Here is a 13131-nt window from a genome sequence, read left to right as displayed (position 1 = left end):
TTGTGGTCATCTTTCTGTCTGGCCAGAAAAAAATAGCCACCAGGGAGGAGAATCGAGGAGAAGGGAAATGACATGAAATACCTGCACTCTGATTAGACCTTTGCTCTCTCCTATTCCCAGATACCTCACTGATGCTTACAGTGAGAACCACTGCCCCTTTCCCAACTCCAGTGCCAGAGCTCTGCTCATAACCCAGGTCTCTCTGAGACCACAGCCCACTGTAATGAATTTCTAGAGCTACTGTAACAAAATACGACCACAATACAGTTTTAGAACATTTCCATCAGCCCAAAAAGTTCCCTTGGGCCCATCTGCCATCCGTCTCCACTTTACCTCTGACCCCAGGCAATCACCAGTCTACCTTCTGTCTCTGTAGTTTTGCTTTCAATAGAAATTTCATATAAATGAAATAATGCAAAATGTAGTCTTTTGTGTCTGCACTTAGCATAATCTTAGGATGTTTATCTATGCCGATACATATATCAGTAGTTCCTTTTACTGCTGTGTAGTATTCCACTGTACAGGATATACCACATTTTGTTTATCCATTCACTAGTTGATGAACATTTGGGTTGATAGCTAGATGTTTATAGTTATTAGAATTTTATGTACTTGTCAAATAAGTGCTTGTGTAAATAAGCACTCCTGTGAAGTTTAAATCCTCCATGCAAAAGTCAGAAAGAGCATACAAACAGAATAAAGCACAAGAGTAGGGAGCAGAAGCTCATGCACCTATAACATTAATTTCTAATTATCCTCTGAAGAATGTGGTCTCTATCATTTGTTACCTGTTGTCACATCTATTGTTGATTTGCAGGCCACTGTCCAGTAGGCCAGATATTTCTGGGATTAACAGTTTTTCTCCCCCTGTTTTCTATACTTTAATCTGCATCTTCACCAGACTTGTATGGGCTTCCTCAGGATGTTAGAGAGACATGGTTAGAGATGGGCTCAATGCCAAGGATGGATGATCTCGTTCTTCCTAACCCTGCCACCTAATGATGACCAAGTTCAGATTTGTGCTGCGGCTTAACACTATTACTGCTGAAAAGATAAACTTTAAAGTCTTTAAGCTTTATTTCAGCCAGCTTTAAATATGTATCAAAGTAAACATTCATTTAATTTTAACTTTAATATTGGGGGAAAGGTCCCAGTGGCATTGGATTTCCTTATTGTTTTAGACTCGGTTCACAGAGCACTGTGGGATTATGGAGGCACCCTAGGGGCCAGCATGCCTGGCATTCGGGGTGGTCTGGGTGTTTGGATGGTAATCCAGGCCCCCAACCCTTCTTCAACTAAAACAGTTTTTTATTTTTAAATCTGTTTTTACTTACAAGTTTGTCAGTAGGATTTATTTAAACAGAGGGCTCCAAGGCTTAAAAGAAAGTTTGAAGCCACTATCTTAGAGGTTATTACATATTTTTTAGTTAAGAATCTAATTCTTTTCTCTTTCTGCAAAAGAAGAAAGTATAAGAAAACTGGCACAGGTAGGAGGAGGAAAGGGAAACTGCAGCAGGAGGACTGACATAAGTCAGAGTCTCTGTGGTGTGGAAGTAAAGGAGCCAGATGTCCTGCCTAATCTCTTTCTATTGATCTTGGTTTGTTGCAGGTTTCAGCAACATTTGCTGCAAGTTTGGTAACCAGCCCTGCAATTGGCGCTTATCTTGGGCGAGTGTATGGGGACAGCTTGGTGGTGGTCCTGGCTACAGCGATAGCTCTGCTAGATATTTGTTTTATCCTTGTTGCTGTGCCGGAGTCATTACCTGAGAAGATGCGGCCCGCATCATGGGGAGCGCCCATTTCCTGGGAACAGGCTGACCCCTTTGCAGTAAGTTTATGCTTTTTCATTCACTTTGACAAAAAAATGAATGTGTGATTCAGCGCAGCATTAATGTTTTGTTGTGGATGTTTCTTTGGGGAAAACATCGTGATGGATTTTTAAAAATATTTTGAAATACTTTTCAGAATACTTTTGGGGAGGATGAGAATAAACTGGGGGGAAAAAAAGACAACTAGCTATCTGTATATACACTGCCAGAAGATATCTCTGCATGTTCTTAAGAATAGTTCAGTGTTTTGATATAAAACCTTGTATTGGTCTGTTTCTTCTTCTAGTCCTTGAAGAAAGTGGGCCAGGACTCCATAGTGCTGCTGATCTGCATTACGGTGTTTCTCTCCTACTTACCGGAGGCAGGCCAATATTCCAGCTTTTTTTTATACCTCAGACAGGTAAAATTCTATTCTACCAAGGTGGACTTTTCTTTCATTGTTGAGTGCCTTAATACAAAATATTTAATCTTGAGAGAACTTTAAGAGCAGGGACTTTTAGAAATGACTATCATTTAAAAAATAATGGCTCACTAGAATTAACCTCCTGTTCAGTGTGGCTGACGTTCCTTATGCATTTCTATGAAGACTTTTGGCTTAGGCAAAAAGAGATGATTTTCCTGTCAAAGTGTGTCATTTGAGCTTGTTTATGTTATGTGTAGCTTATACGGGTGATGGGATGCTTTAATCCATTCACCTGCTCCAGTCTCTTTGTGATTTAGAACATATATTTGTAAAGCAGCTAGCCAAAATAAGAGCATTAGTTCTTTTCTCCTTGACACTAATCTTACTAGGCAGAGATTTAAGCCTTTATCAGTACTTGTAAAAAGCACAAAATGGTGCAATATTTATTTGTAAAATGGATTTTGAATGCTTGATAGCGGTCTCCTATTTAGGAAATCAAAATTACGGGATTTAGATTTACTTAATCTAAGTTATGTAGCTATTATTTTCAGTATCTAACACTTATTATAATTTTGGTCCTCAGCGAAAGCCAGATTCTTCCTCTGAGGAGTTATTTGGTTACAAATGAATTGCATTTTCTTTTTCTGGCCGATTTAATGTTAATATACAAGTAGTTGCATTAGTATGGTATTTGTTATGCTTATTTTATTAATGTTACTTTTTCTGGAAACCTTCTAGATTATGAAATTTTCACCAGAAAGTGTTGCAGCATTTATAGCAGTCCTTGGCATTCTTTCCATTATTGCACAGGTGAGTTTCTTTTTCATTAGAGGGAGAGATGTTCGAAGGTTCGGAAACATAATTCTGTTAGTATAGGTAGTATTGATTAGATTTGGGGGACTGATACAAACTAATCAACATACGATGTGTAAACCAGAAAGACAGTTTATTGATTTACACTAGCGTATTCACCTGCATAAAATCAGAAATTTTACGTTAGTCTTGTTCTACTGTTGATTGATTCATTCAGTAAATATTTATTGAATACCTATCATGTGTCAAGCGCTCATGATCCCTGCTGTTGTAAAGTTTGCATTCTTGTGGGATAAGAGAATGAGTAAGCATGTCAGTGTAAACATATCAGGTGTAATGAAAACTATAGAGAAAAAGGGCACAAGGGATGTAGAGCGTGGCTGGGGGCAGGGTGTTATTTTATTTGGGAGGGTCGGGAAGGCTTTGCTGATACAAGTGACATTTGAGCAGAGAACCAAAGGAATGAGGAACAATCGACTGGAATACCTGGAGGAACAATCCACTGGAATATGCCAGAACAGAACTACAACTCTAAAGACAATTCCTGGCATGTGTAAAAAGAGCCAGGGGACAGTATGGTTCTGGTGGAGTGAACAAGGGAGAGAGTGTCAGGAGATGAATTCTGAGAGGTGGAGAGGGACCAGATCGTGTGCGGCCTTCTGGGTCATCATAAGACTTGACAAGAAGATAGGAGGGTTTTGAGCAGAGAAGTGACATGAAAATATTTTTATCTTGGAAACCCAGTTGGTAGCTGGTGGTTGTTTGATGAATAAGATATTAATCAACAGAAGAATCTGGATTTTCTTAGGAGATACTTCATCTGGCCTTCAGACTATCTCAGTTCCACGCTTTCTCCTTTCTGTGGAAAAAACCCCTCCCATTTCTTTCTGTTGGGCTTTGTTTTTTCCAGACTCTGTAAACAATCTACTCTAACACTCTTTCCCACCTTAGATCCAATCTACTAGGTTGCAGCTTTTTCTGTTTTATTCTACTCTTAAAATGGAAAGTAAAGTCCATTTAATAGTACTCTTGGATGTTTCACCATCTTGGAGGTAGGATTGCTTCTGCAGATCTCATCATTTATGAATTTCTGGTAGATTTAGTGATAGGCTTCAAATTTAAATTTAAATTGTATAATATACTTCCCCCAAGGCCTCAGAAATATGCTCTTTAGCTTTGGGGGGAAATATATTGTTGCCCATATATAAAAATAGCTTAAAAAAAAAACCTTTCTGAACACAAAGGAAAGTGTACTAAGACTAGAGCTTGATGAATTATCAAATGTTAAACTGACCTTGAATCCTGAGATAAATCCAGCCTGATCATTATGTCTTATCTTTTTCATATATTGCTGAGATTAGATTTGCTACTATTTTATTTGATTTAGATCTTAAAGAGAACAGGCTAACATTTACTGTAATGACACTTAAAGAGGTTAGTAGTTGTAAGGTCTTAAGTTCCGTTTCATACTTAACTGAGCAGGCAAGCTGTAGGTGGGCACCTAATAAATTTGGGCACACTGTAGACTGCTTGAATGATGAGTTGAAGGTGTTTTAGAGGAAATCTTCCCTCTGCTCAGTAGATTGCATCAGGCACAAAGGAATACAGGATGGAAAACAGTCCCTAAGAGCTCAGAATTCAGGAGGGCAGACATGTGAACGCAGGAGGGGGCGTGGTTGGGTTTGCATTGGAAAGAGCCCTGCAGCAGCAGGGTCATGAGGGCTGTGAATCTAGGAATGAGCCACGACCCAGCCAGCGTTGCTAGCACAGCAGATACTGTAAACAGAAACATGGTCTACAAGGAATACAGTACTTAAATGACCACTCAGCTTTTGGGGCCTACACAGAAGCATAGTTTCTGAGATGTAAAATCACATTTCTCACAGTGAGAAAATTAGTTGAACTTCAAAAATAGGTGAATAGGCATATGTAGTCTGCATGTAAATATTGATAATTAAGTTTATGTCATTATATGAATTAAAATATCAAGTAAAATTTATAGCCCCAAAGGAAGAAGCATTAGCTTATGCTCTCATTTATGGCAAGTATACAGTTGAGAATGACTTCTCCCCTGTTGACCTCTAAGTGAAAGACTAGTGTCTTTGACTCTCCTCTCCAGTAGCACAGAGCCTGCCTCTCTTTATTTTCTTGCTTGCTCTTGTGCCTTTGTTCCTGCCGTCCTTACTGCATCCCCCTTTCACCCCCTAAGTATACCTTCTCTGAGTTCTCATATTAACTTGGGTGTATCTCTATCATGGTACAGAATACACCATATTATGAATTTTACCTCTGTTTACTATTTTTGCCTCAGTAGCTTTGTGAGCTCTAGTAGAGCTCCGAGAGGATTGCGAGGTCAGAATTATATATTTGTCTTGGTCACTCTAACACCCTGCACTGTGCCTGCAGCCCAGCAGGTGCTAAATTAGAGGTCATTGGTTTTTTTCCCATAGTGATTTTAAAACTTTAAAAAGTAGTAGTAAGCATTTAAAAATTGGGAGGTGTGATATGAAAATATGGAAATCCAGCTTCTCCCCCAAATGAGGAGATGTGGTAACATGAATATGACCCTCAGTGGAAGCCCCATGGTTGCTGTCCCCTTCGGGCCTTTGCTCTCTGGTTTGCCGTAGGCCCCATCACTTCCTTGGCACTAGCAGGCACGAGTTCATAATATTTGCACTCAATAAACATTTACACGAGTGCATGGAGATAGTTCTACACATTTCCTCAGTGCTGTCACACACCTGGTGGGCATCTCACCCTTGACATGGCTGTGACTGCAACCTGGCTTCCTTCCACCTAGTGCTGTTCATCTCGTTCAGTGGCATCACCACTCTCCTGGCTGTTGGGGCCAGGAACCTTGGTGCCATTCTTGATTACTTTTTTTCTCCTTCTCCCACACCCGGCACATCAGATGGTATCTCCTTTCACTTCTCTCCAAAACATATTTTGAATTGAAGCACTTCTCACCGTCTCCATTACTAGGAACCTAGTCTAAGCCAAGACCGTAGCCTCCATCTGGTCTGTTTCCATGTTTGTCTCCCTACGGCTTGTTTGCCACTTGGCAGAGGAATTGCTGTAAAGTGGGAATTGAGCCATAGTGCTCTCTTGTTTAATATTCCCTTCCTGTCACGACCAGAATGAAATCTAGGCTCTCGACGTAGCCCCCGTTTCCTCCGTTCTCCGTGTCGTTGAACACACTCCAGCCCAGGGGTTTGTGCTTGCTTCACCTGCAGCCGCGCGCTCTTTACCCAGATACTCACATACCTCCTCCTCCTCACTCAGCTCTCGCCTCAGATGTCGCCTCAGAAGGGCCTTCCCTGCACATCCTGGTTGGAGCAGCACCTCTATCACATTACCCTGTCTTATTTTCTTAGAACAGCTACAACCTGGAATTATCTGGTTTGATAAGTATGCTTACCTCCGTTTTCCCTCTACTAGGAGGTAATCTCTTTGCTGACCAGTACTCTGACCTGGGTCAGTGCCCTCAGACCTAGAATAGCCATTGGATACAGTAGGAACTGGGCAAATATTTGTTGACCGAGTGACCAAAGTTGATGTCAGTTAACTGTTAATTAGCTGTGTCATCTTGGTTAAGTCATAAGTCATTTTAACCTTTACGACTTGGTTCTCTCTCTTGGTTCTCTCTGTTCTCCTTAAAATTTTTTTTTTTTTTTAAAAAAAGAACTTATGCTAGGTGCTGGGGATACAAAGATAAATGAGAAGGAAGTCCTTGCCCTTGGGAGAGAATCGATGTCCCAGTTAGAGTATCATATACACAGGAAGTTTTTCTTCTCTGAGTGCTCGCTCTGGGTGAGTTCCCTTTCATAGCTGTGGTTGTTGAAGAATGTACTCCAGGGCTCTGTGCTTTGTGGAATTCAATCTCACGCTCACCCGATTTAAGGGAAAATCTCAGAGAGGAAAGCTATGAGTGTTAATTGTTCAAGAATCCTTAAAAGGATCATTTGCTTCCCGCTGGCTTATTTGTGATTAAGCCTGATTAAACTCTTAAATGATTGTCTCAATTTAAAGAATTTTAAACTTACACTTGATAATTTTGAGTTTAGAGTATCAGCCAGTCATCAAGTAGTGATTTCCTGAATTATTTTCACTTCTTCCTCTATGGACTTAATAGCTATCTTAGGGGGTATGTTTAATACTAATGTCCCCAAATGATTGCTGAATTTTTATTAACTTTGAGAGAAAAGCAAGAAAACCCAATTCATAATGTTGTTTATTAAATGTGCCAGGCACAATGCTAAGTATATCATTTCATCTAACTCACATGACAGTGTTTTGAAATAGGTAACTATTATCACAGTCTTTTAAGAGACCAAACTCAGTTTCAGAGTGAAGTGACTTGCCCAGGGTCACATGGTTAGAGCCGAAATGATGATTAAGGCTGTGTTCTTAGTTATTAGCCTACACGACTCCCAAGTCATACTTGTTAAACTGATCTACTGTTCATAAAAGCATCAGCAATAGGTTAATTTAGGTGAAGGATATATGAATAATTGTACTGTTTCAGCTTTATTTAGTCAGGAGAATAAGCGTTTTGGATTAACTTGGACCTGTAAAAACTTTTTTAAAGCTATTACATAACAGGGATCTCTAAACCATGAGTTAGAACCTTTCAACCCTACTGTTTACAATTTCTGATTTTAAGTGGTCCTCAGTAGAAATGTACTGAACATGAAGTTCACCTTTTCTATTTTCAGTTTTCTGACTTTTCCCCTGAATCTGGATCTGTGTCAGCAGAGGCACCTTTCATCTGCTTATATGACCTGGAGTAATGGTCTCAGATATATTCAGGGCAATTGTTGCTGAAAAGCCAAAATGTAGAAAAGTGGTAATAGTCCTTTTATATTATAGATTGAAATAGGTCACCAAATAGCTTTTTTTCTTTTCAGTATTAAAAAGCTTATTCTATTCTAATAAGCCACTTTGATTTTTCGTATTTTCTAGACCATAGTCTTGAGTTTACTTATGAGGTCAATTGGAAATAAGAACACCATTTTATTGGGTCTGGGATTTCAAATATTACAGCTGGCATGGTATGGCTTCGGTTCAGAACCTTGGTAGGTACAAATATTTTAATTTTCTTAATTTTGGTGTTTGCTGTGTTTTTGTTTTTTTCAGCTTTATTGAGGTGTAACTGACAAAACTTTTATATTTCTTAATTTGCTTCTCAATTAAGGCTTAGACTTTAATCTGTCTCTTAATATGCTTTTTTTCCTCTCAAAGTGTATATAACACAGGTTTCTCACTTGTGTATTTGTATACTCTATAGTGGCTTGAGGATAGCAGAGTGACATTTTGTATCTAAGCAACAGGTTGGGTTTTTGAATGAGATGGAGTTTTTCAATTTCTAATGAGCATTTAATCCAGTTTAGTTTGTCAGAAAAACACATGTAATCCCAAAGCAGCAAGGTTAGGAAAAAAAAGTTGAGTAACACCAGTGATCATTACTGATGGCAAACCAGAAGTCCAGTTGTTTTGGTCCCGGCTTTATGCTGGGAAAGCTCTCTGCTTTTCTTGCCAGTCTGGTTTCCTGCAGGGAGGTGATGGTAATAGTGCTGCTGTCAGGTTGCGCATGCACACCTTTGTGCTCAGGTATTACAGGACTGAACTCCACAATGTGCAGTAGTGTTTCATTCAACTGAACACATCATCTCTGTTTGGACTTGGATATGAGTAAGCACCAAGAGTGTGTTTTGATGGATGTTTTATTTTTCTGTCTAGCCTTGCAAAAGAGGTGCTCACAATTTATCGAAAACATTTCTTTTAAACATCAAGCCAGTAGCACATGTAGATCAAATTAGTGATTTCTTCGCACTGAATCACAGGTCTCTGGGAACCTTGCCGTTCTACTAGTGAACGTTTGGAAACATTTAATGATGTTTCTCTACATTCTCTCCCCACCTGCCCAAGTCCTGCAGAAATAATACCCAACACACTTTACAGTTTAGATGTGATCCCAATTCTACATTGAAACCCACAGCATTCTTGTGAATAAGTCGTTGTTTTTCTTTCTAGAAGAGTAAACAGGGTTAGACTTTTAAGTGACTTGTCCAGTCACATAGGAAAGAAGGAAGAGCAAGTATAGTTCTTTTTCCTGTACCACAGCCATTTCTCTCACTTGATTTTAAGTATGTATTTTGACTTTGACAGGTACAGTGGAGAATAATAATAACATACCATTTTTGTTTTGCTGCTTTTGCCTGCAGGATGATGTGGGCTGCTGGGGCAGTGGCAGCCATGTCTAGCATTACCTTTCCAGCTGTCAGTGCACTTGTCTCACGAACTGCTGATGCTGATCAACAAGGTGAGTTGATAAGACCCAATGATAATTATTTAAAAATACAGAATATTCTAATCCTCTGTTCTGTCTCTTTCCTAAGTTCTGAAACATAAGCGTATATCTTCAGGGTAGAGAATTTTAAATTGCTTTCATTGTACTCAGTACTCTGTAATGGCCCAAATGGGAAAAGACTCTAAAAAAGAGTGGATATATGTATAACTGATTCACTTTGCTGTACACCTGAAACTAACACAACACTGTAAATCAATTATACTGCAATAAAATTTTTTTAAAATAAATAAATTGCTTTCACTGCCAAGAGGAAAAGCAGATTCTAGGGTATTATCTTTAGGTAGATAACCTTGTCTCTCACTGTGAATATGTGGCCCTGTCTGTTCTTTTGCTAGAAAATTTAGTGATGAAGGTTAGTCACCTTATATTCACTAACCATTTATTTATTACATAAACAATATGCTATGATGTTCTAGACATCTCAGGGATACGCAGATAACCCTTTCATTAACACTGTATGTTTGTCACCTAAAGACACATAGAAAATGTATTTTTATTGTCTTACACTTTTGTGGCAGGAACACTTAATTCTTAAAATACTAATAGGTGAGGAATAATTCTTTGAAAAGCCTGTTTATGTCAAAAGGAAAAACAGGGGCATTACAAAAGAGTGGCAGAGGTCACTTAGTTATAAATAAGGAAAGGCCTGTGGCCAAATCAAGCTGCATTTTAAATTTGGGATAAGATCCCAGAGGTAAACAAAAATCAAACTCTATAAAAAGGGGCTATATTTGGGGTCTTACGTAGCTGCTTGGGGACAGAATTTTTAACAGCTGTGCTTATGAACTCATGCTGATTTTGAGCCAACATATTTTTTTTTTAAAGGAAATACAGTGCTTTTGCCCCCTTGTTTCTACATTAGACCTGAGCTTACATTTGCATCAGATAGCTCACTATACTTTGTAGAGCTTCTAAGTAATTTTGATGCCACTGCAGTAAGTTGCTAGTGTCTGGTAAGTTTTGCCTTTAGAATAAGTGATTTCATGTTTGTATCGGTTCTAGGGTAGGAAAAAATAAGTGGTAAACTAAATAACTTGTTTAAACAATTCAGGTGTCGTTCAAGGGATGATAACAGGAATTAGAGGATTATGCAATGGTCTGGGACCAGCCCTTTATGGATTCATTTTCTACATATTCCATGTGGAACTTAAAGAACTGCCAATGACAGGAACAGACTTGGGAACAAACACAAGCCCACAGCACCACTTTGAACAGGTAATTATAAAAATATAGTTCATTTGGCTGGATTGAAAGGTGATGTTTTTTGGTCACTAAAGCTTTTATTTGAGATTCTTAGATTGAATAAAAACACTTAAAACCAAAGCCTAAGGGACTATGTCCTCCTATATACGTACTTCTTTATAAAATTGGCTGTGTGTTCTTTTCTTCCCTTGATAATTAAAAAATTATTTCTGTATTCTAGTTTGTCTTAGTATACCTAGTGGCATAGGTAACAGCCATTTGTCTATACTACTGTTTGTCTTTCATCTGAGGCTTCTGGAATGTTAGAGGTTCCCTGTATCAGGTCTGCCTTCTGTAGAACAATCAGGTGCTGGTAAACATCTTTGTTCACTTGCTCGCTATACTCCCCTCCATACAACTGAAAACATTAACAGCGAAACACATTATTTTAGCCAGTACAAACAACTCACTAGTTCCCTTGTATTTAGCAGAGTTCTACACTAATCTTCTAACCAGTTAAGACTACTTTTAAATAAAAACGAATGTTTGTCTGTGGGCTCTACACAGGTAAAACTGGCAGTGCAAGGTTTTGCTAAGAATGAATGTGATTTGGGGCTAAAACACAGGTCTGTTTGATTCTTCTCATGGTAACGACATTATCTGTGTTTTCCTTACTTTGTCACTGGAGAATGTAGTTACTTTTTAACAAAGAAAATGGTAATTGATTCTGCTACTGTAGTTAATATTATATACTACTTGATTTTACTTGTGAGATCTCCCTGTTTTCCTCTTGAACTAACAAATTAAGTGAAGGTTCATAGAATGTGTTCAGATTTTATGCTATAAATGACAATATATTTTTGCATGTATTTGTTTTTAAAAAATCTTTTGGCTGTTTCTTGGGTCAGCTGTTATCCCCCAGAATTTTATGTTGAGAGTGTGACAGTGTTTCTTTTCCCCTTGAAAAGGGAATGTTTTTTCTAGCTGTGGCTTTAATGAAGAAAGAGAGGAGTCATTGGCTTATAATTCACAGCAATCAGTTACTACTAAAAGATAAGCAATTTCTTGTTATGAACAAAGAAGTCTTTGCAAAAATCCTAATTCTCTTTTCCTTCCTCAGAATTCCATCATCCCTGGCCCCCCCTTCCTCTTTGGAGCCTGTTCAGTACTGCTGGCTCTGCTTGTTGCCTTGTTTATTCCGGAACATACCAATTTAAGCTTAAGGTCCAGCAGTTGGAGAAAGCACTGTGGCAGTCACAGCCATCCTCATAGTGCACAAGCGCCAGGAGAGGCCAAAGAACCTTTACTCCAGGACACAAATGTGTGACAACCGAAATCAGGAAGACTTTTCTATCAGCACCCAGGTCTTAGTTTTCACCTATAGTTCTGGACGTACATTCCATTTCCATCTACAATGTACTTTAAGATTGTCTTAAGAAATGTATCTGCATGAACTCCGTGGGAACTAAAGAAAAGAACTGGACAGTTTTCCAAAGATGTTACAATTTCTTTTGAAAAGAAACCTTTTTGTTTATTAGCACCAGTGTCTTGCCATTAAGCTTTTTGTTTTATTATACATCCTTTAATTAAAATTTAAAACTATATATGTAACTTCTTAGATACTAGCAATGTCTCTGCTACCATTTCCTTCAGGTGTTGAGCTTTAACTATTTATGCTGACTCGCAGTGAGACAGAGTAGGTAGTATAGTGTGGAACTGTTCATTTTAACATTGTAAAATCGTGAGTCAGATTTTAATATTGTAAAATCTTGGGTCAAATAATTCAAAGCCTTAATGCAGATGCACTAAAGTAAAGAAATGGTAAATGAACTGTTTGCATTTAAAAAACAAAACTCTTAAGAAAACTATATTAAATCTGAATCATGTTTCAAGCTTGTTTGTAGTAATTTTATTTTAAACATTATTCACTACTGTTTTTGAAATGAGAAAATATCAGCCATTTAGAATTTAAATTGGGGTGTCTGGAGCCTGCAAATCTAAATGCTGGCTCGCATTTGTTCCCCAGCTACTTATACTATACCACTATTCTTTTAATGTTTGCATAATCATAAGAACCTCAACACTTGAATACATAATCTAAAAATTATATAGTAAAGCTGGTAGCCTTGAAAATGTCAATGTGATATCTATATGTAGATAAATATATATAGTGGCCTTTCAGGACTGTCACAGTAACACTTTATTTACAGAGCTAATGTTTGTCCTAAATTTTCAGGACCCTAGAAGAGAGCTTTATACAATTACTGATGTGAATTTCTCTAAAGTGTATATTTTTGTGTCCAGTTATATTATTTAAAAAAGTGTTACTTTGTAAAAAATTGTACATAAAGTATTGTATAGTTTACACTGTTTTCATCTTATGTGTGGTTACTGCTTAATGCTTTTTAAACTTGGAACATTCACTATGGTTTAAATAAGGTCTTAAAAGAAATGTAAATATTCTGTTAATAAAATTAAATATTTTAATGATTTTTTTTTAAAGAAAGTCTTGATCTGTGATTCCCTTATGAGGC

At 37.9% G+C, this 13131-nt stretch overlaps 1 protein-coding gene across 3 annotated transcripts in view; it reads left to right on the top strand.

Annotated features, from left to right (window-relative positions):
• The window catches only part of MFSD14A (major facilitator superfamily domain containing 14A), a 45612-nt gene extending 32580 nt beyond the window's left edge, over positions 1–13032 (top strand). For 2 of the 3 annotated variants that reach the window (XM_082833513.1, XM_082833512.1), the window contains exons 6-12: positions 1610–1828; positions 2116–2229; positions 2971–3042; positions 8008–8120; positions 9270–9367; positions 10467–10630; positions 11718–13032. In XM_082833513.1, the coding sequence (XP_082689639.1) occupies positions 1610–1828; positions 2116–2229; positions 2971–3042; positions 8008–8120; positions 9270–9367; positions 10467–10630; positions 11718–11924 (987 nt within the window). In that variant the 3' untranslated portion in view covers positions 11925–13032. The remainder of the gene's footprint in view (positions 1–1609; positions 1829–2115; positions 2230–2970; positions 3043–8007; positions 8121–9269; positions 9368–10466; positions 10631–11717) is intronic. The other variant, XM_082833514.1, reaches the window with a different exon arrangement.
• Positions 13033–13131: the final 99 nt, after the last annotated feature.

Source organism: Leucopleurus acutus (genome assembly GCF_964270905.1).
Source record: "Leucopleurus acutus genome assembly, chromosome: 2".
Classification (NCBI taxonomy): Eukaryota; Metazoa; Chordata; class Mammalia; order Artiodactyla; family Delphinidae; genus Leucopleurus; species Leucopleurus acutus.
Note: the sequence above shows the minus strand (reverse complement) of the source record. Positions and strands in the feature narration are given on the sequence as shown.